The sequence below is a fragment of the Somniosus microcephalus genome, chromosome 20, assembly GCF_052327205.1.
Source record: "Somniosus microcephalus isolate GS21.2 chromosome 20, FLI_Smic_1.0, whole genome shotgun sequence".
NCBI classification, from domain to species: Eukaryota; Metazoa; Chordata; class Chondrichthyes; order Squaliformes; family Somniosidae; genus Somniosus; species Somniosus microcephalus.
In genome coordinates, this window is record NC_141006.1 from 37,702,628 (window position 1) to 37,715,116 (window position 12,489).

Below are 12,489 nucleotides of genomic sequence, written 5' to 3' on the forward strand. Positions count from 1 at the left end.
CTGGCCACACCCCCAGATCGAAATAACAAGCATGGCGAGTTCCGCCGATTGTGCCCATTTGCAGCTCTTCAAATTGAGCTCGGTATTTTTTAGGTGCCAAAGCACGTTTTAAATTTTTTTTTAAATATTACAAAATATTTAATTTACAAAGAAACTGACTAGTGAACATTGGCCCAGAAATTAGGTTCGGGGGCTTGCCGCGCGTGCAAGCCCCCGATGTGCACTCACCCGGCGCGCCGACATCTGAAGCCTGGGCCTGCTTGGAATTCCTGTCACTGGCCCGGTTCAGATGTCGGCGCAATGTGCTTGCCTGATCCAGCGGCGTAGTTAGTGCGATATGCCGGCTGGGATCAGGTGAGCACTGTGCAGCCAATCAGGGGAGGGGAAACTTCATTCATGAGTTTGATAGTAAGAACTGTCAAAAGTACGGGCGCCCAAAAGACTAGTTTAACTTTAAATAAAATTTTAAAAAACATCCCAATAATTAAATAAACTATAAATAACTTTAAAAAAACTATTTTAAACAATTAATCAAATTTTTGAAAAAAATAATTTTTTTAAAAATCAGGTCTAAAACTACACTTACCTTACTGTAAAGTCCTTAAAAACAATAAAGCTGTGGAAAAAATGTTATAATTTTAAGTAATAGACCACTTACCTTAAAGAATGAAGTCTTTACGAAAGGCGAGGCCCTTACACACGCGCAAACCTGTGGAAAAAAAGGAATTTCAGCGCGCACGCGCAGACTCCTGCGCGCACGCATTTGTCCTCTGAACCCCTTGGTTCAGAGGACAGGAAATGCCGGTTTCCCGCGCATGCTGAAATCCGGCACTTCCAACGGGCCCACGCGTGAGTACCCCGTCCGTACTCACGCGTTGGGACCAGAATTACTGGCCCAATGAAACTGTTAAATGGTTCCGTATAGTTTTTAAAAATCATTTTCAGCGATTTCAAATCAGGTTACTCACAGGTGGTGGACGAGAGGCTCTTAGTAAAAATGCTTATTTTTTGTGATAAACCCATTTTCAGCTGTATGAATAAAACTCCACCAGGTTACCACTCTTAAATACATCAAGGAATAATTTTCAATGCTGGGAAACCAAAACAATTACACTCTATTACACTGTCCGATTGCTGGTTCATGGAAGATTTTATGTTTTGTGATTATGCAGATGAGTTTGGGCGGAAACTTGAACCATAACTTCACTTCGAAAAACCAGTGCAATTTAAAGCGCCATTTGTGCCCAGATTGCTGATTGCGCCCAAAGTGGAAACTCCACTCTATAGCGCCTTTAATGTAGTAAAATGCCCTAAGACATCCGAGCCACATAAGGAGATATTAAGACAGGTAACCAAAAGCGTGGTCAAAGAGGTAGGTTTTAAGGAGCACCTTAAAGAAGGAGAGAGAGAGCTAGAGAGGCGGAGAGGTTTAGGGAGGGAATTCCAGAGCTTTATTGAGAAAGCTGGCCATCCAATTCTAAAGTCTCTCTGGAGGGCACCAGATTAACATGGACACTAATACACCTCCATGGAGCATCATAAATAAGAGTGAACCGGCAACATTACACACAAACCTAACAACGGGAGCAATATCCACACTCGTGATTATCTTCTTTACATGCAAATAAAGCAATGACGTGGGTTACCCCAGCAACAACAGCTGAACCTAGAAAACAACCCCACCGCCCAAAGAAACACTGAGAAGCTAGCAGCTAAGAGCATCCACTGACGGCAAATGAATGCACAGACAGTTAAAAACATAGATGTCTGGGTTACTTTTGGGACCTCAAATGCTTAAGCTCAGAAGGCCCCACTCATGTGCTCAGTCGGAACAATCCACCCTCAGTAATTGGATGTTATTCTCGGATTATGACCACTCTCAATGGTATTTTTTGAGTTTTGCCGTCCACATCTGTTCCCACAACTTCACTCATACTATCTAAAATCTCAGGCTATTTTAAGTCCAGAAACTGGCTACTATTTTTGAGCCTGGGAGTGCAGCGTTGTGCTTCATTATTAAGTTTTAAAAGTATACAGAAACTTCAAATAGCCAGCCTTAGGAAAGCATGGGAAGCTGGTGATCTGAGGAAGGGGTTAATTCCTTGAGCATCTAAGGCAGTATCCATCTGTGGATTCTGTTTCCCTGTCGTGGGGATACGATGAACTCTTCGTGAGATAGTTTACATTTGCCTGGCTATATGAGAAAACAGGAAAAGTCATGGATGAGAACAGATCATTTGACCCATAGAGATTCATCGATCTGATCCCCCTAACTCTCCTAATCGTGAACCTTTTCTTCCCAAAGTATCTACTCCAAGTAACCTGAATCGATCATCCCTACCCCAATATACCTCCCAATCCTCTGAGATTTCTCTGGAGCACTTGGTAAATTTTAACCCTTCCTCCAGCTCTTCAGCATCGGAAACTGAACCTCGAGGATTTTCACTACGTCAGTGGTTAAACTCAGAAAGCAAACGGCTGCCCTGTGATCGGAGTGACCTTCCCCATCCCAGCCCCCCACTCCCCCGGTAAGGACTGTAAGCGTCTGAGCAAGATGTCCCTCTCCAACAAAGAATGCTGGATTCGAGACTGAAGGATTAAAAAACACATAATATTTGCAATCAAACTTGGAGTTGCTTGCACAGAGCCAGAAGGCTGGAGCTACAGGATTTACAGTTAGCGTCGTTGGAGCTGTCACCCTGAGAGAAGTAGACAGCGAGGTTGTTAATGGTGATTTCCTTCCTGTCGATGGAAGCAGTCAGCCGTGCTGGACTCATGCATTCCTGCTGAACTACATCTCCCCATTAAAAACAATATTACTTTTGATTCAGCAGCGTACATCAGCAGTGACGTCGAGGGAGGTTTCCCTTTAAATGTTTCAACCCTGAGAAACATTGTTAGTGGAACATTGCAACCCTGAAGGACGGGTGTCAGATTACAGCGTTCTGTCTCTGTTTTAAACTTACTGTTGGTAAGTGATTGAATTCTACTCCCTGCTAAAATAGTGAAAGAAGGATGGCATGCTCAATAAAACAGAATATTATTACAGAGTTACAGTTCCATCTGAGAGAAATTCTTTGAGAAGGAAGAGATGAGTTACTGTATCTCCACAGAGATGAAAGTTCAAGTGCCTTCTTACTTTCAAAAACTAGGTTTCCATTGTACGATAAATATGTGAGGGCGAACACTGAGTGTTATTTATATCTGAATGACAGGAAGAGATAAATAGAAGCTATAATACTGTACTTTTTCAATTTCTGTTTTGCACACTGAAGTTTGTTACAAACTATTTTGGGGAGATTTGTTATTATTGGAAGAGTTTGAAATTCTTCGTTCGGATTTTTTATTTATTTTTGCGACTGACTTTAGATTTTCAGACCCACGGAGGGTCTGCAAGGGGATCCCTGGGGGTCTCCAAGGTATTCAGATCTCTACATTTTGTTCTGGTTTTGTTGATTTACTAACACATGCTTTTTGTTGATGTGTACTAATGTAAAGAAAATCTCGGTGCCGTGCTAGCATCAGAAGCCTGGTACTGTCTTTCAGCCGTTGCTCCTTTGGAGGGTATCAATACCCATGGGGGGGGGCGTCACTGGAAGTGTGTCGGTTTTTTCTAGGGTCCCTGGGCGGGTGTCGGCATTTGCGGGGGCTCCCAGGGCGTGTGCCAAGATCTGTAGGGAGTACCTCAGAGTTTGAAAAGCAGTGCCTTATACCACCATGAGTGTCAGAGGGAGCTCCTTCCCCAGCACAGGAAAACCCAGCTCTTCCCACTGTTCCCTGCTATAGATACCAACCAGAACAGGTGTGGGGATGATTGGATTTTAAATCACGGAGATTACAACATTCCTCTATTGCCAGGCTAACGCCCTGTCCAGATGTGATTGGGCACTACCTTAGCCATCCTTACAGTGAAGAAAGATTAAATCTATAAAAATCCATTTCATTCCTACATGCTGTTTTATTCACTTGTGACTCAGACAGCAATGACTTCTGACTCCACACAAAGGAAAGGTTGACAGATAGGTTGGCAAATTTACCATGGCCTTTTGTTCAGATAGAAACAGTGCTCTTGCTGATAGCAATTCCATGTGCAGGGCTGTGTGAATCCATCAGTTTTACAGCAGTGGCCTGGAGACTGGAGGAGACATCGGGTGGACAATGTGGGCCTGGCAAAGTGGGCCATGCATTGAGGGCTACAAACCAAACACATGCCATTTTACAAAGTCAGCTCATTTAAATATCTTGACAGTTCTTCCATCACTTAGCACGTGATGCGCTGGGAGAGCACCTGTCTACTTGGGGTGGGGTTACCAGGTACCAGCAATCATTAAAGGACTGCGAGCTGCCCTTAAAGCTGGCCTGGTTTTTTTTTTGAGAATTGCCCAGTTCCCAGATCGGACATTGAAAGCTATGTAAGAGGGGGTCTCTGCAATCTCTGTGGAGGAGAGAGCCACTCAGCAGTAAAGTCCTACCATTTTTGAGAAGCTTTTCTTTGAAACAGACACTGATCGTCTGGAACACTGTTCAGGCACATTGTTGGGCTACCGCTCCAGAATTTTGGGGCCTTTCTGAACCTTGCACACAATCTGTTGCATGTGGGGCACAGAGTAGGCCTCAAGTCTCCATGCCCCAAAAGCACAGGGCTTTTCACTGAATTATCCATAGTTTCAGCTACAATGTTAACACACCACAGGATAAATCACACTGCCATGTCTTAGCATCTTTTGCTCAAGGCATATAAGAACATAAGAATATAAGACATAGGAGCAGGAGTAGGTCATTTGGCCCCTCGAGCCTGCTCCGCCATTCAATAAGGTCATGGCTGATCTGATCTTGGCCTCAATTCCATTTCCCTGCCCACTCCCCATAACCCTTGACTCCCTTACCATTCAAATATCTCCACCTTAAATATATTCAATGACCCAGCCTCCACAGCTCTCTGGGGAAGAGAATTCCAAAGATTCACGACCCTGTGAGAGAAGAAATTTTCCCTCATTTCTGTTTTAAATGGGTGCCCCTTTATTCTGAAATTATGCCCCCCAGTTCCAGATTCCTGCTGCATGTTCCCTCATTAACCTTTTGAGAACAGCCGTAAAATTTCTCACAGCAGAAAAAGAACCAGACACAATATTTGTGTTCATTCTGACAGCTCCGTGCTTTAGAAACTGCTTTCTGGTTCTCAGTTACGTGGAGAGATTAGATAAACTGGAGTTGTTCTCCTTAGAGCAGAGACGGTTAAGGGGAGATTTCATAGAGGTGTTCAAAATCTTGAAGGGTTTTGATAGAGTAAATAAGGAGAAAGTGCTTCCAGTGGCAGAAGGGTAGGTAATCTGAGGACACAGATTTAAAGTCATTGGCAAAAGAACCAGAGGTGATATGAAGAAAAAGAATTATGCCGCCAGTTGTTATGATCTGGAATTCGCTGCCTGAAAGGGCGGTGGAAGCAGATTCAATAATAACTTTCAAAAGGGAATTGGATAAATACTTGAAGTGGAAAAATTTGCTGGGTTATGGGGGGAAGAGCAGGGGAGTGGGGCTAATCTTTCAAAGAGCCAGCACAGGCACGATGGGCCAAATGGCCTCCTTCTGTGCTGTATCATTCTATGATAACAACAGTGGTGGTAGATTCACAGGCTGTGTATCAATCATACATTAACAGAGTTTAAACAATGAAGAAGGATTTGAGCTATGTTTTGAAACACCAGAATCAAACTTTCACTGGAGGAAGCTGCCTGAGGATTAGTGCACCACCTCCTCAAAAAAAATCTAACTTGTAAAACCTCAGGAACAGCAACTAGTCAAGAGAAAAGAGCCCGCCGAGTTACAGATACAGATCCCAGGTGTAGTGGGTGCCTGGCACAAAAATATCATCACAATGAACAATTGTGGGAAATAATACTGCACAGAAAGGAAGGGCAGTGGAGCTCAAACTTTGTTTTGCGAGTGAGTGTTCAGCCTCTCTTACAGATGAATTTAAAGTCAGGTTCCACTGTGCTTGGTTCAAGTTCGATAGCACAACAAAAGTGATCAGTTCACATTGATTAAAATCTTCTTTGCCAAAAAGGACTGAAGGTTATTTATGGGATGGTCACTGTCAAGTGCTGCACATCACTTTGATAGTTTGACTGTGTGTGATTGACAGCATCAATACAAAGATTGCAATTAAATGTACAATTACACCAGAACAACAGCTTGTACGTGTAAACAGGTTACAATTTAGGGTGTTTATTGGAGCATTTTCTCTTAACAGTTTAGCAGTAGGTCCCATCTGCAAGCCTTTAGAATCCAGAAACTGCACAGTTCCCCTTAAGATGCATACCTGAAGATTGCCACAGTTGCAGCAATGTATCTGCTGGATTTAACATAGTCTCATGCTATGTAATCTTGGAAATTAAATACAGACTACAGCACTAAAATATTTATTTACATTAAGTAAAGATGTGAAGCATTAATATTAAACGTGCAAAAAATCTGAACATACACACAACAAAACAGTTTGTAACGGGTCAATTACCATTCATAAGAATGACTTCTGAAGAATATAACAGTTTCTGATGGTTCATTGCACAAAGTCCTGATTTCTGGCATGGTAAATTTGGTAAATTTCATCTTCTTGTAGCACTTCTGATACCAGAATATCATATGGAACAATATCTCAATGTCACGTCTCGAGCAGTATGAGAATCAGAATCTTTTGTCTGATCACATAACAGAATTGTGAAAGAATTCCTGAATCTTTGAAACACTCCTCTTAAATCTTCTGAATTAGAAATTGCCCAATGAGCTGAATGATATCACATTCAAAAAGCTGGATACAATTGACAATCTTACATACAAGTCTACAAATGAATATGTTATTCAAGATGTGGAGCTGGAATGCATTCTCACTGTATATATATATATATTGCTATGTGTGGAGATTCAAACGTGCCTAAGGCATCCTCAACGATTGGTCGTTATCTCAAGGGAGTTTGGAATACAAAAGTGAGGAAGTGATGCTTCAGATGTACAGAGCCTTGTTCAGACGAAATCTGGAGTACTTCGTTCAGTTTTGGGCACCAAGTGTCAGGAATGATATATTGGCCTTGCAGGGGTGTATTGGGTAGATTCACCAAGATTATACCAGGGCTTAAAAGGTTAAATTAGGAGGATCAGTTGCATAATCCTGGTTGGCATTCCTTTGAGTTTAGAAGGTTGAGAGATGGTCTAATCATGGTGTTTGAAATGATTAAGGGATACGATTGAATAGATACAGAGAAAGTATTTCCTCTGGTGAAGGAATCCAAGGGGGCATAATATTTAAAATTAGAGCTGGGCTCTGTAGGAGTGAAATCAGGAAGCATTTTTACACACAAAGGGTGGTGGAAATCTGGAACTCGCTCCCCAAAAGGCTGTGGACGCTGGGCCAATTGAAATCTTCAAGACTGAGCTCGATGGATTTTTTTTTAGGTAAGGGCATTAAGGGTTATGGAAAAAAGGCGGGTAAATGGAGTTGAGGTACAGATCAGCCATGATCTGATTGAATGGAGGAACAGGCTCAAGGTGCTGAACTCCTGCTCCTATATTCTAATGAAATGACACAGTGTGCTCTTGGATTGTAAATTCAGTGACCAAATCCCTACATTTACCCCATTAGCAAAATGGGCCATTTAATGGAAATAAAAATCGGGAGAGAAGTAAAGCAGGCTGCCGATTCGCTATCACCCATTTTACACTAAAGCACTGTCAAAATTACCCCCACTGTATAGCAAAACTGGCTTTTAAAGATGAAATAACTAACACTTTTGAACTATGTTATGGCAATTGAACTAACGCAAAAACATAGCCCATGACCAACAACGAGTGACTGTTTCTTTCATTGACAGGAAAGAGACCAAGAAGATGGGAGACTGGAGTTTTTTGGAAAAACTCCTTGATGAAGTGCAGGAACATTCGACAGTGGTTGGTAAAATCTGGCTCACCGTCCTCTTCATATTTCGGATTCTGATCCTGGGCACGGCCGCAGAGTACGTGTGGGGTGATGAGCAGTCGGATTTTAATTGCAACACAGAGCAGCCAGGTTGCGAGAATGTCTGCTACGACAAGGCATTTCCAATCTCACATGTCCGCTACTGGGTGCTGCAGATCCTCTTCGTGTCAACACCAACACTTATCTACTTGGGCCACGTGATGCACATATCGAGGAAGGAAGAAAAGCTGAAGCGGAGAGAGGAGGCACTGAGGTCTCAGCCAAGCAAAGACAGCCAAACTGAATTCATTGTGAAAGAGATTGCAAGAAAGAAACTAAAGTATGGCATTGATGAGACAGGAAAGATCAGAATTAGGGGAGCATTGATGTGTACATACACACTAAGCATTATCTTCAAAATGTCATTTGAAATTAGCTTTCTGTTTGGCCAGTGGTATCTATATGGCTTTGTGATGCCTGCCATTTACGTCTGTCAAAGAATTCCCTGTCCACACAAAGTAGATTGTTTTATATCTCGTCCCACAGAAAAGACCATCTTCATTTTATTTATGTTTGCGGTAGCTCTGATATCACTCCTGCTAAACCTTCTGGAAGTGTTCCATCTCATTGGCAAGTGTATTATCAGAAGTGTTCAGACCAGTTCCAATAAACAACTCTATCTAAAATCGTCTGACTTTCCAGGGGGTTCCTACATTGAAAAGGCGTCAGTGCCAATGGAGTACATGTACACATCCGTGGAAGGGACCCACGGACCTTACCAGAACTGCAACAAGTCCTCTACTGAGCAGAATTGGACAAACTATACTACGGAGCAGAGATTGGCGGACCAAAAGGTCAATCCCATGCCACAAGAGCAATTGCAGCCGTTTAACTTCTTGAGCGAAGTCTCTGATAAAGTAGACCAATCCTCAATTCAAGGGCAAAGGCCTATTAGTCCAGCCAGCAGTCTAAGCAGCAGGAGACGGCAAGATGACGTTGCAATCTGATCTAGGGCGAACATCAGGTTCTGAATGAGCAATATTTAAGAATGGTTATGTTTGACAATTTCTGTTTTCAGGACCTTCAGGCATAGTCTATGAGCAAAGTTGAATAAGAAGATATGCATCCAATGTGGGTTTTGACACAATTGGCATCATTTAGGTGCAGTACTAAGATGGATGCCGCTGTGCTAAATCATGGACAAACACACGCCTTTGACTCAGTCACTGTACGGAGTTATTATTACACTTGTAATTTATTTCCCGCTTATTGTGAGCTTTCCGATTTCCTGGCAGAAGGTTGAACCGTGCTCTTGGACTGAATGGAACAGAGCAACAAATTTTAGCCTATCAGAGCTATTCGGCGCACCTTTCAGGTTTTATTTTATTGTGTTTCTGACTAATAAACATTCCTGTAGCATGTGCCAGTAATCCTCAAGAAAAGGTTTGCCAAGGAACGTTGGTATCTTATTTATTTTTTTCTTAACTTTGGCACTCATTTTGAAAATAACTTTCTGATCCTCCTATTTGGGTACCTCTCCTGGGCCTTTTCCTGACTAAGATGCTGGGGTGTGTGACAGCTGCCTTTGCCATTGCTCTTCTGTAACCAACCTCTAGGAGGCGTGCAAGAATGGGTTTGGGTGAGTTGCTCTTCAAGCTCAATTTAGTATCACCCTCCCCTCCCCTCCCTGCAACCCCCATTCCCACACATTGACACACTCAAGGTAGAGAAGAATGTGAGTATTTCAATCAAATCAGGGGACAATTCAGCATTTTGTAAGCAATAATCCCTAATTAATAAATAGCAGTAGATAGTTAATGACATAAAATACATCAAGCTTGGTACGAATAGATTTTATTTATTAGCGCTAGTAGAATGATAAATGGTCTGGTGCTGGCAACATAGTGTTACCAATGGTCTCAGTTACATTCAACCAAGACACAGGCTAGATTTCCCACCCATTGACAATTCAGTATCCAGTTATACAGTTTGCTCATATTTCTAATTGAAGAATTCTTCAATATAATTAAAATCTAAAAAAAAAGCAGTTAACGTAAAGGTGGCATTGTATAATTTGCCTAGTCAGTTTTATAATAAACTTTGTTTTTGATTTAGGGGTGATTAGGAAGCAACACACTGACTGAGAGCATCACAAACCATTAGAGCAAACCTTAGGCATTTTATAACTATCGCCCAGACCAGAACCCCAAGATTAGATTCCCTTGTATCTATTATTTGGTCCAGTTCTATGCGCAAGTATTAATTACCCTGTTGTGGGCTGGGTTTCATGCCGACAGTGCAGTTATGGACTGTAGTGTGCTCCATAGTTCTAGTTGGTGATGATAATCACACAAGAGAATTAATGATTAAGAAGTCATTCTATTGCAAGGTTATTGAGAAATAACCTACAGTTGATTACTGAGATATAATGCATTCAGTGTATATTATAATAACTGCATAACATAGATAGGCATCTCAAAGTACTGTATGTACAAGTCATTTTCAATCATTTTTACACTTTTAACAAGGTAATGAATGGCATATATTAAAGAACAAGAAGATAACAGCTCTTCATCTAAGAGAAAGTGAAAATTTTACAGACATTAAATATACAGATTTCTGTGAAGCAATTCAAAATACAACAAAAAGCTGTCACCTTTTAATAGCCGATCCTTCCCTTGCCTCTGGTCTCCAGCCTCTCTGCTACAAGCTCCCTTGTCATTTATTGTGTTATTAATATGACTATTTTCAATGAACTTTTGCCTCTTGTCCGTCCCTCAATTCCAAATACATGCTCTTCCTCCTCTCTGCATCCTGGTGTTGAAATCAAACCTCCTCACACTGTCTCCCACTCACTCTGTCCCAATACATCAAAACAGTGGAACGTCTCACCTCCTTTATTCATCCCTTCCTCCTACAGTCTGTAGTATTTTCACCACCAAGTGTGGGGTCACCAGTTGCTGAGTTACCTCATCTCCTTTCAACTCGGTGATGCACTCCACCATGGGCCTTTCATGTAGGCTTCTGAATGATATATTTTTGTAAATCCTTACTAAATACAGGCAGATTTTCTGTTTTGTAACCTCAAGGCAGTGATCCTGAATATTACGGAATAGAATTGGGAGAAATAAATGACAACATTACAGCACATTTCTTAAGAAAATGACACATTTTACTCTTTATTTATAGATTTATTTGTTGCACAATTTTGATTTGAAAATGCTACCACAGGCCTCAAGACTCCAGCGGAGGTTCTATGGTTAAAATATGTTATAATATCCACAGGAGGATTGCACGCCAGCACTTTTTTCAGTAAAACACTTTCTTCCTGTCAGCTAACACCATTATAATGCTATTCACCAGCTAAAAACCTGAATGAGCAGAAGAAGGCACAATTGACAGAGATGGAAGACGTGAACTCCAATGGCAAATCTCAAAGAGTGAAGGCCCCTTGCACAGGTCATCAAGAAGTGAAAATGGCTGCGGGTGTGATCAGACTCGGAGGCAACACTTGAAAACATTTCTCCATGACCCCCTCAAGTAAGTTTCATACATTGTGCTCATAACACAATCCCAGCCATTTCACAAACTGGAGGCAAGCACACAACTTATAATTTCTGTAAATAATAATGTGATCAGATCAATAATTTGTTAAAGTGTATTGTACAAGTTGATTTTGTTTTAATTCTTGGTGCCATTTGAACTGCTGACCAAAATAAAATTTTAAAAATTAAAATGACTGTCATGTCATTTCTTGGAATTTATTTTGTCAATTTATGTAACCAAAAGCATTTGAAACCCTTTTTTTGTGTATGTATTTAATTCAGAGCTGAGCAGCCGGTCTCCTGATTGAATTGGATATCAGTTCCCATAGATCTGTGTTTGAGATTGATAGTGTGATATGAGCATAGGGACTGAGTAGTGCAGTGGTCTAGCACACTTTTTTTTTTACCCTACTCTGAGATCTTGGCTCTTCAATTTAGCCCAGATCAATGGATTGAGATCTTTTCTTTCCAATGGCTGCAATAATCATACGTGGAATGAGTTTGCCCCAATCTCAAACCAGCTCTTGGACGATGTGACTCCACAACATAAAATTCCCTGTCATTTGGCAGTAGTTGGTAGTCACACTCAGGTATCATCCTTGCTAGATTAGGGTCAAGGGATATTTTTGAGTCACTTTATCCAACCTCTAACTGTACAGGAATTAACCTTGATATTGATATCAACCAGACAGATGGCATAGTTAGAGTTACAGAATTCTCCACGTCCAAAGATGGAAGGTAACTCAATAAATAGTATTAGAATCAATAGTATGAGGAAAAAACCTTTAGTCAAATCAAACTTGTTCCAATTTGTCCTTTAGACAACCCTGCTCACAAGGTTAAAAATAATTTGGATTAAAAAGGCCTTTTGACCCATTTAACTTCACCTATCCCGAGAATCCCTCATTATGACATCCAGTTGTTACTTGCATGATTCTTGGGTTTTTGCCTTCACCACCCTACCCAACATCACTAAAAAGAAAATCATAGAATCAT

General features: G+C 41.3%; 1 protein-coding gene across 2 annotated transcripts; it reads left to right on the plus strand.

Annotated features, from left to right (window-relative positions):
- Nucleotides 1-2,346: 2,346 nt before the first annotated feature.
- On the plus strand, nucleotides 2,347-11,677 carry LOC147103124 (gap junction alpha-4 protein-like). Of its 2 annotated transcripts, XR_015072898.1 has the most exons (3): nucleotides 2,347-2,971; nucleotides 7,866-9,587; nucleotides 11,312-11,677. XR_015072898.1 is itself a non-coding variant. In XM_085962444.1 (2 exons), exon 2 carries the CDS (start codon nucleotides 7,882-7,884, stop codon nucleotides 8,953-8,955), a length of 1,074 nt encoding a protein of 357 aa, XP_085818570.1. In that variant the 5' UTR covers nucleotides 2,347-2,971; nucleotides 7,866-7,881; the 3' UTR covers nucleotides 8,956-11,677. The 2 variants fall into 2 exon arrangements, 1 of the variants encoding a protein (XP_085818570.1); XM_085962444.1 differs by having other exon boundaries at nucleotides 7,866-11,677.
- The last annotated feature ends 812 nt before the right edge of the window (nucleotides 11,678-12,489 follow it).

What these genes read in the sequence shown, in the direction of transcription:
- LOC147103124 (XM_085962444.1), top strand. Translation starts at nt 7,882, where the DNA reads ATGGGAGACTGGAGTTTTTTGGAAAAACTCCTTGATGAAGTGCAGGAA.